At 39.7% G+C, this 15347-nt stretch overlaps 1 protein-coding gene across 1 annotated transcript in view; it reads left to right on the top strand.

Annotated features, from left to right (window-relative positions):
- Positions 1 to 14613, top strand: part of slc1a7b (solute carrier family 1 member 7b) — a 42966-nt gene extending 28353 nt beyond the window's left edge. The window contains exons 3-11 of the mRNA XM_061031046.1: positions 843 to 1058; positions 5927 to 5969; positions 6077 to 6308; positions 6432 to 6531; positions 7476 to 7709; positions 9153 to 9347; positions 12954 to 13088; positions 13185 to 13284; positions 13709 to 14613. Coding sequence (XP_060887029.1) covers positions 843 to 1058; positions 5927 to 5969; positions 6077 to 6308; positions 6432 to 6531; positions 7476 to 7709; positions 9153 to 9347; positions 12954 to 13088; positions 13185 to 13284; positions 13709 to 13969 — 1516 coding nt within the window. The 3' untranslated portion in view covers positions 13970 to 14613. The remainder of the gene's footprint in view (positions 1 to 842; positions 1059 to 5926; positions 5970 to 6076; positions 6309 to 6431; positions 6532 to 7475; positions 7710 to 9152; positions 9348 to 12953; positions 13089 to 13184; positions 13285 to 13708) is intronic.
- Positions 14614 to 15347: the final 734 nt, after the last annotated feature.

The raw sequence follows: 15347 nt of genomic DNA, 5'->3' as shown, positions 1-15347 counted from the left end.
TTTCCGTATTGTATCGTATCTTACTGTATTGTATCGTATCGTATGTCCAATGTCCCTGTTTTTACTATTATTATAATGATGGGAACAAAGGTCAAGAGAAATTAACACAGTTCATTATCAGATCAATACTTGTATGTTAAAAGCACAATACATCTGTGTCATTCAAACAAATGGGACATCAAATAACAAAATGACTTTATATGACGTCTACAGGGTGAAACAGCATGTTTGGTTTAAATTGGACTTGTTGCCTTTTATTTAAAAATAGCTCGACTGTTTTTACCCTTTGCTTGAAACAAGAGCTTTAAATCAACCTCTCACAAACAGCTGTTGGGAAACGACCTCTATACACATGTTTTCTCTGGAGCTTTCAATGAATTTGGATATGAAATTTTATTATGCAGACACTTACGTCTTCAAGATTTTGGATTAAAAGTTGGGCCAAGCTCCATCAGTGGATGAGGATCTGTTTTGTCCTGTGTTAGGAGAGCCATAAGAATAAGGTTGGCATTCAAATAATATAACTTTTAAGGTTTGAGGACACCCTTTTAGGATCAGAAATGACTTTGACCCCTGGGGGTATCTTGTGTTGAGCTGTGGTTGGGGTTGCTCATGTACTTAGCCTTAGAACACCCGCACTTGTAAAATTGCTGCTCCACCCCTGCTCCTGTGTAAGTAAAGAATAAGGTTGAATCTCATAAAACTATTTCCAAATGTATTGGCTTCACCAAGCTGCTCAAGCATTGACTGATCAATGTTATTCCATGATTCAACATGTATAAGAAAAAGGTTACCTTCCCTAAAGCTTGGACACCAGTTTGAGTCTAACTTTCCTCCTCCAGTTTGATGTCAGGACTGGCGGCCCTCGATGCCAAGTGTTCCAGTCGGCTGGGTCTGATCACGGTGTCTTATTACCTGTGGACCACCTTTGTGGCCGTGGTCGTGGGGATCATCATGGTCTCCATCATCCATCCAGGAGGTGCAGCCCAGAAAGAGGACTCCGAGGACAGCGGCAAAACTGTCATGAGTTCTGCTGATGCTCTGCTCGACCTCATCCGGTAAGGCCTCATACTGTAAACACCCACTGAGCTTCACATGTGCACAGCTTAGGGAGCTGCTTGTTTGTCATGACTCTTACATGAGCAGGACTCAATGGATGGAAGGAGAGTGTCAGCCAGTCAGGAGACAGGTTGACCCAGTGCTGTCCAATTCTTTGTCTTTCTTTACTATATACTTATATATACTTTATTGTTTCTACTGTGCCACGTGTTTTTATTAAATAGAGACTTCAGGAATGGGATTGTTATGTTGTTCATAACCTGTTCGCACTGAGGAGTGGGTGATTAGAAGAGAACAAACACAACCTGTTGGCTGCATTGAGCCACATTTGCAGAAATTACAGGCACCCAAAGCTGCATGCAGATTATTTTTTTGCAAAGGAGATTTGTGTTGACAGGGTTTAAAGGTGAATTTTGGAGCTAAACTCTGAAGAGAAGGACCACAAAAAAGGGATGAGATATTAAAAGATTGACCTACTAAGAACAGTAAAAGTATAAAAGTCAGCATCAGCCCTTTTATTGAGAGTGAGAGCAGTTTTCAGAACAAAAAGTACAGCCTTCAGAATAAAGCTGTATTAAAATATGAAATGAACCTTTATTCTGCACTCGATCAAATCAAATAGATGATAAACAACCCTGAAATCTATTGTTTTTATGAGTGAAAAGGTAACAGCAGTGTGTCCTGTGTGTGAAATGTTCTTCACTAATGGAACTCATTTGTTACATTTTCTCTAGAACCGTCCTTGTCAAACTCGAAAATGAAAAACTAGTTCTTAATGCAGGTCTTCAGCTAACAACATGTTGACTTTAAGTCTCTTAAGATATGACATAATCTGAGTAATTTTCTCGGAGTGCATGTCTATTCACAGGTGAAGTTTGTTTACCGTACATGGAAATTCATGCAAATTCTTTATACAGGAATTGTGATGGATATAATAGAGTTTAGAATTTTTTACAGGTTTTTTACAGGTATTTCCCCCGCAAGACGTCATATTGTACAAAACCACTTAAAATGATTACTGGCTGAGACACCTAAATGTGCAGCCCTGGACCTTATCTCCTTCTAACACTTCAGCCAAGCGTTTTTCTTATATTTTTTTCAAACAAAACCAGACCACTCATGACCAGAATCTAAACTTAAAAGGAGGCCATACTGACTGCTGCATTGTTATCAGAGAAGCCAGCACTTCAACATAGCATGTTTCCTTAATGTCTGATGATAAAGTAAAGTAATTTTATCATTTAATTCACTCCATATCTTATTGCTCCTTTAAAATGATAGAGAAACTTTCAGTCTTTGAGCTACTTTTGAACTGTTCCATGTTGTTAAACCAAAGTGGCAAAAAGAGACCAAAAAGTGGCGTTGCCTTCAAAGTTAATTAATTGTTTCTATTGCAGACAAAGATGATCAAACAACAACTGAAACTCCATTTCCCCAACAGAATCCATTCTTTGTAAATGATAACATATTTCTAACACAATTTTTTCCAAGACTTCTTTGGATTTCCCACAAATCCAGAGAGAGGATTAAAATGTTGGTCTTCTTTCAGTTCCCGCTCTCTGGAATGACTTCATTGTAGACTAAAAAGATATTCAATCTCCCTAAATGGATGTAACTTAGTTTCTTAGTCCCAGTATCAGTAACCAGGGCTAGGACTGTCATACGTTGTCTCTTTGTTCCAAACATTTTTTCCTGCTGTTGTTGAAATAGAGGAATCCACCAATGTTGCACCAGCCGGTTGTAAGTCAACGTAGCACCTACTGAGATATAGTTCTATCATAGACTTAAGTTATAACTCAAATCTTTCACCCAGCTCCTAGTAGGTGTAGAATCCTCCGTAAAATACAGTTATTATTGTGTATCGTTTGAAAGGTGGGATAACTTGGAGGATAAGGAGGAGGTTTTACCAGCTGTTTGGTGTCAGCAATGAGATCTCATAGATTACATCCTCAGAAATGACTTTGATCTTTGATCCTGCTGTTTTTTTCCATGAGCGGAGGTAATTCTGTCCGTCCAACAACAGAGTACCGTTAAATCACTTTATGTGGGGCGCCAGTGGCAAAGTGGTTATTTCATGCGCCCCATGTCCAGAGGCCGAAGGCCTTAAACCAGGCGGCCTGGTTAGAAATCCAACCTGTGGCTTCTTTCCCACAATTTGTTCCCCACTCTCTCTCTCTCTCTCTCTCTCTCTCTCTCTCTCCGATTTATGCCTATGTCCACTGTCCTGTCTCTCCAATAAAGGCACAAGAAGTGTGCTGGAAATTTATGTTAACAATGCAAAAGAAAGGATCATGAGTCAATCAATGTCTTTGTTTAGTTTAATTCTTCTTGCAAGTAGAAGGAACAAAGCTTCAGAGTGTTAAGACAGTCTGAAGGAAAGCTCGAAGTAATCACAATATGCTTGGGTTTATATATACACATGCTTCACAGAAAAACCTTCATGTCTATATAAGGAGTGTCGATATAGTCAGTCAGAAATATCAAATACATTTTGTCATACATTTCAACACGTCGCACAACAGTAATGTCAAGGAAACTTCAAGTCTGGGTATTTTTTATATTTAGCTATTTATGAGAAAACTTGTCCATGCGGTATAGACAAAACAAGAATATGACTTATAAATTATTGTTGCATTTCTCACACGAGCTGTAAGTAAAATGTGTCTTCGACAGTAAACAGAAGCCCCAACTAAAAAAATCTTCAAATCTTCTCCGTTATGTTTGAGTTGAAGATTTCCCCACTCGATGTCACTGTTGTTATTTTTCACCAGCTGTAGTTGTAACTGTTCTTATCACTCAATCATAATGCTTTGTTTTAGTTTACACACATTTTTGAAGCTATTAGTTGATTAACAGATGGTCATGTGAGTTATTTTCAGCTGTTAGTTTATTAGGATACAATTAGGCATCAGGGGCAGCACTGTAACAAACACTGCATCAAAGATATGCTTTTCACGGATTGGTGACATGAAGTTAAAATGTCATATATGTGACAATATTCTGGTAAGTTTCTGGTACGCCCTAACTTAACACAAGATCTTAAGACAGAACTTACACAGCTGGTGCAACCGGCTACAGGTCGTTAATCAGCCTGGACAGACCTGTGGAGGCAGGCTGAATGCCGTACACAACCATTGAAGAAAACAATCTTTGTTCTGAGTGTGATTATGAAACGTAATCAGTTGCTCTTCATATTTTCCTCTCCAGAGGAAGCTTGCATTATGACGCAACAAATAGAAGAAAGGTTTTAATTTTTCACGTAATATTTTCATGAGAAATGTTGAAATAGTGTTCATTCCTCATTTGACCAACTCTCAGTGAAAATGTGAGCAGGTGTAGGATCTTCCTGACTCTCTGATAGCAGAGCACAGTGAAATGAGGTCTGGTTTTTGAGCTTCTGGATAAATCTACATCTGTAGGATGGCAGTTTACCTCAAAAACACCTGGCCCAGCCATGACAATGACCATCAAGATCCACAGGTATCTGTGAAACTTCCAGCCTATCACTGTTTAATCAATACTTTTTCACCCCATTTGATGATGAGCTGGATCATGAATAAGTTGATAAAGAAAACAAAGCTGTTTGAAGTTCTCTGTGGTCTGTGAGATCAGACAATAATACAGTGTTTGCTTCAAGGTCTTTAAAGATGATTAAATAACAGCAGAGATGGAGCTGTTTTGTTGAGAATAGTTGATGTTTTCGGTCTTCTTTTATCCAGATTTGTCAAATAATTGAAACTAAAGTGTTTTTGTGTAATCATCTATAAACAAGACTTAGAGAAAGTTTTTTAATGTGGGAGTTCTAATTAAAAGTGTATATGTTTTGATTTCACATATACTCTGGCTTCTATTTGTACTAAACAGTTTGAAAGCATTTGACTGATGTTCGTTGTTGTCATAAACTGTGGAGTACCTTTAGAAGCTTTAAAAAAAATCTACAACGTCAAGGACCCAAACCAGCCATGTCAGTCTCATAAAGTTTCTGGAGAGTTTACTTTATATACTGGTCATACTAAACAAAGTAAGGCTGTAGCTGGAAACAACTGTTCAGTACTAAAGTGTATATATTATTAGGTCTATACTGTAAAGTGATCTGTGTCTCACAAACAAAGGACTGGATGGATTTATTTCACATTTTGTGAGTCGGGGATTTTTCATAAAATGTCCCCTTTCAACAGAGACAGGGGAAGAGTTAACACTGTCAGTTTAGACTGATCTGATGATAATCAATTGACCTAAGCCCCCCCCCCCTTATTATTTGAGCTCAGTGTTTTTTGATGGAGTGCATGGAAAGGCGTGCTTGGTTTTATATGAACCATGTAGAAGGAGCAGAAACCTTTGACCTTTGTTTCAGTCAAATAAACCAGGACCTTGTTTGTTTGTTTTTCTACGACTGTGTAATGCTGAAGAAAAATATCTGTAAATATGTAGAACTGTGGCGTGAAGTCCAGCCTGCTGAGTGTTCAATTTAAGTTTCTGTTTTGCACAACTTCAGCACACAGACCACAAAGCGTAAAGTTTGTTTCAGCATTATTTGGTGGGTTTCGACAGGAGGGGAAATGTCACTGAGTTGATTCAAATATTAAAGAAGGGGAGTTAATACCCTGAAGCCTTTACAAAGTAAACCCAGTGTAAAAGCTTGTCAAAACTATGGGTTATGATATTTTTGTTTATCTGCTGACTTAAACCCACTGCCATTTTATTGACAACAATGCAGAACCCTCTAATAAACCTGAGCTTTCTGCAGCTTTGTGTCCAGAAATGATTCAAATACTTATACATTAGCAGAAGAAAGTGAAATGTAATGGCCAACACACTCATATGAAGACCAGCTAACCACCTATCTAATTGTATATTTCCCTTACAGCAACATGTTCCCTGCGAATCTGGTCCAGGCCACGTTTCAGCAGGTAAGACCTGTTATGTCACACACAGCACTTTCAAAAACAAAGGATTAGTGTTTCAGGACATCAGTGCAGCTCTTTTTTCTGCTTCTCTTTTAACTCCCTGACAACAGTATCGAACAAGCAGTGAGTACATTGTGAAAGCCAAGCCCACGCTGAGTCAGGCCCAATCAGAGTCCAGTACACGGCGAGCGCTCATCTACGGTATCCAGGATGATAATGGGACTGATATCCAGAACTTCGCCCTTGACCTGACCCCTCCTCCAGATGTGCTCATTCGCACTCGGGAAGGAACGAGTGATGGGATGAATGTTCTTGGAATTGTTATTTTTTCAGCCACAATGGGTAAAAAGCGTCCGTAATTCTTCTCAGAAGTTTCATGTGTACCTTTTGTCCTGAAGAGGATCTTTCATTAAACTAAAATGCGTTCATGCATCACTTGAAAGATTGTGCTCTGTGTTTTGACAGGTATTATGTTGGGGAGGATGGGGCCAAACGGCAGCGCCTTGGTGAACTTCTGCCAGAGCCTTAATGAAGCTGTCCTCAGGATTGTTGCTATTGTTATATGGTAAAGTTTCCTTTAAACCCACAATTTCACTCTGGGAAACTATGGATGTTTTTTTTGTCCTTTTCTAAACAACGTGCAGCAGGAGGTTTGAAAAATCATTATTAAGATATTATGATCGAGAACATAGGGACATTTTCAGTATTCAGGACGTCAGGATGACAATAGCAATAATAAAACAGCTGTACCAGTAGAACCACGTTTTCTCTATTAGACTGTTTTGCACAAAAATAGTAAATGGTTTTACAGCTAACAGCCCTGTGACTCTGTCATTTTCTGTTGTTGTCTTTATTTGTAGCTGTTTGTAGATTTGATACAGTGAGGGAGTCAGCCCGCCTTTCACATACAATCGACAGGACGAAACATGATGAAGTAACAACAGTGCTTAATACTACTTACTCACCAGTAAAAAAAACTCAATAAAGAAACCAATCAGTAAGAATAAGACAAATAAAAACAAAATTAAAAATAAGACTACACATCAATCAGAAAAACATGCTGAGTAAAAACAAGATTGAAATGATCCATCAGTAAAAGCATGGTAAAGGAAAACTGTCAAATGTGCTGAGATCAATATATAAACAATAAATAATTAAACTGCTTTATTGGTTAATGTTAGTATTGAAGAAAATGTACCTTGACCTTTCATCTTTAAGAACTGATATCAAAGTAGGACTTGTTTACGTCAAGTTTAGTCACAGGTCATTGTTGTTTAAGTGCAAGTAGAGTTGTAAATCCTTTCTGTCATTGCCAAGTCAAGTCCAAAGTCATGCAATCTGTGACTGAAGTCCACACCTCTCATTACTGCTATAACTACTATTATTGCATCCCTCTAAGTTTTTGGTAGAATATTTACACCTCTGTGTTACTTATAAATCTGCCAATTGGACAAGACTAACTGTTTTATAACTTACCGAAGATCTCACAGCCACGTCTCGCCCTGCCAGGTACTTTCCTTTCGGCATTGTGTTCCTGGTTGCCGGTAAGATCCTGGAGATGAGCGATCCTTCGGCCATGGGGAAAAAGCTGGGATTTTATGCGGTCACTGTGGTGTTTGGACTGGTTTTGCACGGTTTGTTCATCCTGCCAGCCATGTACTTCTTCATCACCAAAAAGAGTCCCATCGTTTACATACGGGGAATCCTGCAAGCCCTGCTCATCGCCCTGGCAACCTCTTCCAGGTAAAGAGAATGAATGCGGAGAAACCAAACTACATTGATGGTTTGTGAAAAGACATGACTAATTTAATGTTCAATATGTAAATTTGATTTATCTGAATACAACAAATGATTTATTTTCCAATCTACTTAAATAACCATGAAAGCCTCAAATGGACGTTAGAAGATAAGAAAACATCTAGTGTGTGTTGGAAGATATTGGAGAGTCTTGGGCATTTAATTAACTGTCTGTGTGTTTTGGATGGTTCGGGATGAATGAATTTGAATGACATCTTCAGTGTGTTTTGCATGTCTTTCATATTAGAAGAAATAATCCATTTATCTTGAATTTGAACCCATGCAGAAATGATTGAAAACCAGTGACAGCCTGAAGGTTGGAAAGCAACAAACTGAAAATCTGAAACACAACAATGTTTGTTTGGAAAAATGCTCCTCAGCATTTTCAAATTGTGTTTCAAAAGTGCTTCAAATAAACCACCAAACATGCTAATCATTTTTAAATGCTGTTTTCCTGACCGACTGGAGAAGGCTCTGTGTATTCATCTTGTGTTGTTGCTGACCACAGTAATATTTTCTGCAGACACACGTGTTCTGAATTCAGATGAGCAAAAAAGGAATAAAAGATCAAACAGCCACATTTTTATTTCATATACGCTTTCAAACCCACAGCAGCTAGAATAATAAAGTGCCAATATATATTACTGTCACTGATCAAAGCATGTTTATCCAAAGATATTCAAATGTAACCTTGTACATACACCAACATGTGCAAACATACTCATTATAGAGCAAAGAAGAGAAAAACAAACAACCCTCAGGCTGTGTCATTAAAGACGTAGGCTTGCTTGTACTTTTCCCGGGAGCTCCTGAACTCTCATGTCTTGTAGGTTCCTCGGGATCGTTGCCCCTCCCGTTTGTCCATATCCTTCTTCCTGCATCTTATCCCATCTCCCTCTATCCCATTGTTCAAGCCCGGCACAGTTTGGACAGATTTCTGTTCATCATGAGCCTGGATTTGCCCAAGATTTCTGCCTCTTAAAGGACGTTTTATGTTGCCACTGTAACTTTACTAAATGTTGCTTTGTGCTCATGATGGTTTAACGCTGGGTCTTTGTAGATAATAAAACAAAGAGTAAGGTTTTTTTCTGCTCTTTTGTAAAATGTTTTGAGATAAGACTTGTTGTGATGTGGTGCTATACAAATAAAAATGCATTGATTGATTGATTGATACTGTTTCCAGAGAATTTTCCACCTTTTAAACTCTCTTATTTGTTTTGTATTCATAATCCCTCCTCTGATCTCATGCAGCTCATCAGATTTCCAGCTGTTTCTTTTACAAATATAAACCTACAGCTTTTGCTAACACACATGCCCATGGGGAAATTAAAAGACAATTATATTACATACAAATCCTCTGAACTGTGTGTATGCTTCTGTCGTCCTCAGCTCCGCCACGTTGCCTATAACCTTCAAGTGCCTCCTAGAGAACAACCACATTGACCGCCGCATCATCCGTTTCGTGCTCCCTGTGGGCGCTACCATCAACATGGACGGCACCGCTCTCTATGAGGCCGTGGCAGCGATATTCATCGCCCAAGTCAATAATTATGAGCTGGACTTTGGCCAGATCATCACCATCAGGTCAGCGGATCGTGCTATATGCCATCTGTGCTTTTAAGCCCATTATGGTGGTAAAGATATCATCAGGATTTTAGAGCAGTGATATCAACGGCAATAAATCCTTTCCCTGATAACAGAACTACATCATGCCATCATAAGTAAAGGGAAAAAAATATTTTACTTTGCAGGGTTTCAAATATTCACCCACATTTTGTGTGTGTATACTGTGATTTACTCAGCTATGGCCAGTTTGAAGAGATGAAAAATCCCTGTGAGAAAGATTGGTGATGAATCTGTTATATGTGAGTCACTGCATACATTTCTGAGTCTTTTCTACAATTTGCCATCAAGAGTAAGGGTACCAAATCAAACAAGGTTGGGCTTGTCCAGCATTCAATCAAGTGCAGAGGGTGGCTTTCCATTCATCAAGCGGTCCAAGAAATCCCAGGAAACATATCAAAGGTCGTTGATGAGCAGCCAAGCACACTCCTCAAATATTTTAGGGCCGTGGATTTTTGGAGGAAAAACTCTAAAAGGAGTCTTTGAAGCGAACTGATTGAATGTCGTAGTGAAGAAAGCGTCTCAAAGGTTGCAGCAGGAGAAAAAGTTCAATCACAGGCAGCTACAGAAGCTGGCTGAACGTGGTGATCATCTCAAAAGCAAATGCAACAAAAGTTACTGATGAATGTCTGCCTATAGGCAATCAGACTGATTCAGGTGGAAATCATGGCTGGGGGTGCTAAAAAAATAAAGGGGGGTCTCTTCTTCTGAAGAAAGGTCAGTCGTTAAAAGGGGACTGTTACAAACAACAACTGATAAAGATGGTCAATTTTATCAGGGTGGTTATTGCAGAGGGAATGAAGGATTTTTTTGTTGATATTTTCCCGGGCCAAAGGACTTTGTAGCGTCTGCCTGATGGCAGTAACTAGAAGGAGTGGTGGAGAGCATGAGAGGGGTGGCATTCCTTCAGAAAGGGTAATAGGTTGGGATGAACCTTTTATTTCCCTTGCCTGATTAACTGTGTGGGAGAGTTTGGTTTTGTGTTTGGTGGTGAGGGAGTCGTACCAGGATGGATTCAATAAGTGATCAGTAAACCAAAGTTGAAATGTGTTTGCTGACATGAAAAGTCCTTTGATGTGAGGAGAGATGAGAGGAAATAAAGTGGTGGTTACTGCAGTTATGTAGACCCCTACTTCAGTGCGGCGAATGCTTCAATCAAACTAGTTTAAGGTCGGCACAAAGAGGGAAATGGATGTAATTCCAACAAAACGTCAAGGAAATGCACAAATGGAAAATGGGGATGTATTGATTTATCTATTCAATAAAATAAATAGCTGGTGGTGTAAATTATTGTTAAATCAGTGCAGAAAAAGATGATTAAAAGATCCCTAATACCATTACTTATTAATTATATTTTGTCATCTTAATAGAGGCCTAGGTAACAGATACCAGATAAATCAGGTGTCGTGTATGTCAAAATCTATCCTTAAACTCTCTTTTTATTTACCTTTGTTATCATACATCAACTTTTGCTGACAAGTTCTTGTTGTTGTTTCGATAGTTGGGCTTTTTTTTCCTATCTGTAAATGTCAAAAGTTCCCATCAAACATATCAAAGTCACCAGCTTTTGCATGAGGAGCAAGAGTAAGAGCAATAAGAGTGCTTGAGAGATAAGTATAACTTCCTTCCCTCAGCAAATCGAGCCACTTTGTGAAATAGGCATGATTGCTTGGTTGACATTTCCAAAATGTACAGACGCTGGTCGAGTGCTATTGAAAAGGTGCACATTTCCAGACACTGTTGACCATCCTGTGCAGTGAAATCATTTGGATTTCTTTACTTGGATCATTGACAATAATTGTATCCTCATGCAGATAGCACAGCTTCTTTTATATTTCAGAAGGCTCATGCATAATAGTTCACTTTGTGTTTCCACCAGGAGTGGTCGACCATACCCATTATGACTACATAAGTGTTAATCTATACAATTCCATACATCCACTGTAGATTGAATATATCCGCTTATCTCTGTGAAAAGCGCCATGTGGCCTTGATAAACCACCACATCCGAGTCACGGCTTCCCAACCCCCCACCTTAACACAAAGTCACGAGATGTGTGATGAGAGGTGGGGTCATCCAGTCCTCAACCTCTGGGTCTGCACCTGACATCAGATATACACAAACATGCAGAACACACTCTGCTGTCATATGCACTCATCTCATTAACATTACTTTTGAATCAGTATGAAGTCAGAGGGTCTCTTTATGGACGGTCGCACTATAGTCTGACTCATTAGGCCGGACCTATCTTTTGATCAAATAAGATATTTTGTCAGTTGAATCCAAAGTAAATGTTCTCTACAGACTTCCTGTTTTTTTCTTCTGCTGCCTGCTCAAAGACAAGGACAGCACAATTAAGAAGTGTCTGAGTTTGTAAGACAACAATATTTCAATCAGGAGAGACAAGTAAACAAATAAAGAAAAATATATTACAATGGATATCATGGAAATGTGTCTTTTCAGAAGGTATTTGGCACTAGGACTTTAAGGGGTGGTTTTTGTGATCGGAGAATATCTTTTCTGAGTGGAAAGAGAATCACCATGGAGTGAAGGTACTGGTGGTGATGAAGCTGACGATTTATTGAGATGACCAGATGGGTGAACAATTGATGGCTGATTACTCTGCAAAGATGGGCGGTGATGGGGAGGTGGAAGGGTGAACAAGACGTCCACTTCAAGGAACCAAAGGAAGGGAGATAATCATATTTAAAAAGGGAGCAGAAAGATGAGAGGCTAACAATGAGATGAGGTGAAAGCTGATTACCCAATGGCAGCCCCAGACAATGACAGTGGAAATGTAAGTGAGCATTCGAGAGAGCGATGAATGAAAAAAAGACCATATGACCGTGAGGCACCCTCTTCCTGACTGAACTTATGGTTGAGACCAATTAAAAGTCTCAACAAAAGCCTAAGAATATTAAAAGCATAATGTGGGAAATTGTGAAACATTTGTCGACTCAAAAAAAAATTAAGCATGAATTTAAACTTGCAGAAAATATAAAGGATTATGAGGTTTACCACTGAGCTTTGGTCTCTTTTGCCATACATTCAGTCTGGTCCAGTTAGCTTTGGTTGAAGTCCATTTCATACTGCCTGTCCCAGTTTACTGTTTTACAGTCTGAAAAAAACACAAGATACTTGTGTCCTAATGAAAGGATAAGTGCTCAGTGAAAACACTCAGTCTTGCCCCTATATCCTACTGATAAGTAACATAACCTACCATATGGCCATTAGTTGCTACTGCAACCAAAACAGCATTGCCACCTTCAACAGACCCATGCGCCGTACAAACTTGCCCCAGGTAGTGACAATGCTGATACTGATAAGCCTTCCACATGGCCCCTCTTTGCCCCCACAATTCAACCGTGTGCAGACTGATGGGCAGCAAGAGCCAGGACATCACCGGGCTTGTCAAGTGGGAACTTCCCTTCACCAGTGTTTCGCCCAACTTGTCCTAAGACACCTCGGGAAGGCTGGACAGCTACAGAGTCTATCTTTTAAGTGTTACTGTTTACTTTTATAAACTTTAGTTTTGTTTTTGTAACCATTACTTTTTTATCTCACAGTATCACAGCCACTGCGGCCAGTATAGGTGCAGCAGGCATCCCACAGGCCGGATTGGTCACCATGGTGATTGTGCTAACGTCTGTCGGGTTGCCAACTGATGACATCACTCTCATCATTGCAGTAGACTGGGCATTGTAAGTAGCATGTGTGTTCATTTCCATCTTTTTTTTTTTTTTGTTCACAGGAAATATGAGTATCATTAAGTTCTCATACGTCTTCCTTTACCACAGAGACAGGTTCCGCACCATGGTGAACGTGATGGGCGATGCTTTGGCAACAGGTATCATGGCTCACATCTGCAGGAAAGACTTCATGAAGGAGGGAGATGGGGTGAGTTATTGGTGCAGTTTTAAGCAAGACAGACTTCCTAGCTCTACAGAAAGAAACTAAGCTAACTATGAGACTTGCACACAAACATTATTAAAAGGGAACTTCAACAGGAAGAAGGAGCTCTGTGTGATTCAACTCTTACGATCAGAGGTCGATCCCCCACTGTCAATACTCCTTCCTTAAACTAAAGACGTATTTGATGTCAGGTTCCTTTTAACATCCAAGCTTTGCTAAAATCTCCACAGTAGCAGACATTTAAGGAGGAGGTTTTTGTCCCCTCTGAAAGTTAAGTTTATTTAATAACAGGGCATAAGATGCTAAATTCTAGCTATCAGTGAGTCTTGCCTCAGCTCCTTTCAAAGCAGTTCGTTCTTATAAGCTTTCAATTTTCTACTTCCTTATCTGTGTTCCTTTTTGCCCCAAGGTTCCTCTGATCTGTGAGCCCAAACCGGTCATGAACACCCCACCTCTGATGAACTGTCACAACAACAACGGCAACTACCGACCCCCGTCTTCAGGGGTCAAACACGACCTCATCCCCTCGGATGTGGCACGGCTGATGCAGCTGGAGGAAGGCGTGCGGCCGCAGACGGAGAGGAGGAAGCCTCCGATTCCCCCGAGGCACCTTAAGAAGAGCAAAGAACAATGCACCATTGACATGAATGGCCTTGAGACCAACGTATAGCCCCCGTCAAGAGTTTAACGGATCCTGGAAAGCTGGCAGGACAGCATGGTCATCTTTGATTGTCAGCTTATTACAGTATGAAAAGTCAAAGATGGGCCCTCAAACCTGACTGGAAAGCCTCCAAAATGGGAAGATTATTTTTTTTTTTTGTCTTTTTAAACTCAAGGACTTGACAAGTGACAGGTTGATAATGGAATTTAGGATACTTAAAGGACAAAAGATGATTTATCTTCCATCAAAGTCGTCCTTGGTTTGGCTCTGCAGCGTGAGCTTGCACTCCAATTCAGACTCTGAATATGGGTGTTGGTTCCTGCATTATTAAACTGGTTTCTATTTGATATTAACATTTTCTATGATTTATTATTACTTTTTTCTCTGTGTGCGACATGTTAAAGTGTTTATTATGTTTTATACTACTACAAGCAACCAGTTGTTTGTATCATATACAAGACAGGACATGACTGCAATGGTCTGGTTGGAGCTAAATGATCAGGAGGCAAAGTGAAATGCCCTCATGTTTAATTTTGCCTTAAAAAGCTGGTTTAGCAAAGCTGCTGGTGCTATAGGCTGATGGTGATGACAGGGACAACATGAAGAAGCAGACCGGACACATGGAAAAAAATAGGGATTGTTTGTGTGATTGCAAGTGTCCTCTTTCATTCAACATAGGTTAAACAAATTTTCTTGCAAGAACAGTATTTGCAGTATTTCACACATATCTGAACATGATCCACACAAGTCTTCATGACATAAACTTTCTTTTAAGATTGCCTCAACACCAGCCAGGGAAATGCTTCCACTACCACTAAGATGCAGGGTCAGTATCATAGCATAATAGCCTTTAAAAAATAACCGATATTTTAAACCACAAATCAATTCCTCTTCTTCATTTTATCATGGCTGCCCCTGAAAGCTTCTGTTTTAGGATGGTTCCCTGTGGTTTCACAGGGAAACGGACCGGGATCCGCGTACACTTGACCCCAAAGTCTGAGTTATTTGGTCAGTGTGAACACAAATGTACCCTGCTCGTATATCGTGCCCAAGTCCACTTTAAGATGTGATCTCAGGCACGATTCATGTGTACTCAAACATGCTCAAACAAGGAAATGGACTGATACGGGACTGTTTCATCCTCTGAGCTTCATGGAATATGTGGAAGTAGGAAAAGTGTTGATATCGGCGCCTCAGAAATAACAAAAACATCCACATTTAGCATGATTGACTCAGTCGGTGAGTGGTTGCCATGGTTGCAAAGCAACTATGTGCAGAATGTGTAGTAGCAAACAACAACAGTGTGGTAAAAGTAGAGAATCAGACATTGGTTAAGGTTTGCAAAATTTAGGCCCAACTGTAAACTCCAAGAAGTATACCAACAACG

This window comes from Labrus mixtus, chromosome 3, assembly GCF_963584025.1.
Source record: "Labrus mixtus chromosome 3, fLabMix1.1, whole genome shotgun sequence".
Lineage (NCBI taxonomy): Eukaryota > Metazoa > Chordata > Actinopteri > Labriformes > Labridae > Labrus > Labrus mixtus.
The sequence above is the reverse complement of the archived record's forward strand: the minus strand, read 5'-3'. Positions and strand labels throughout refer to the sequence as shown.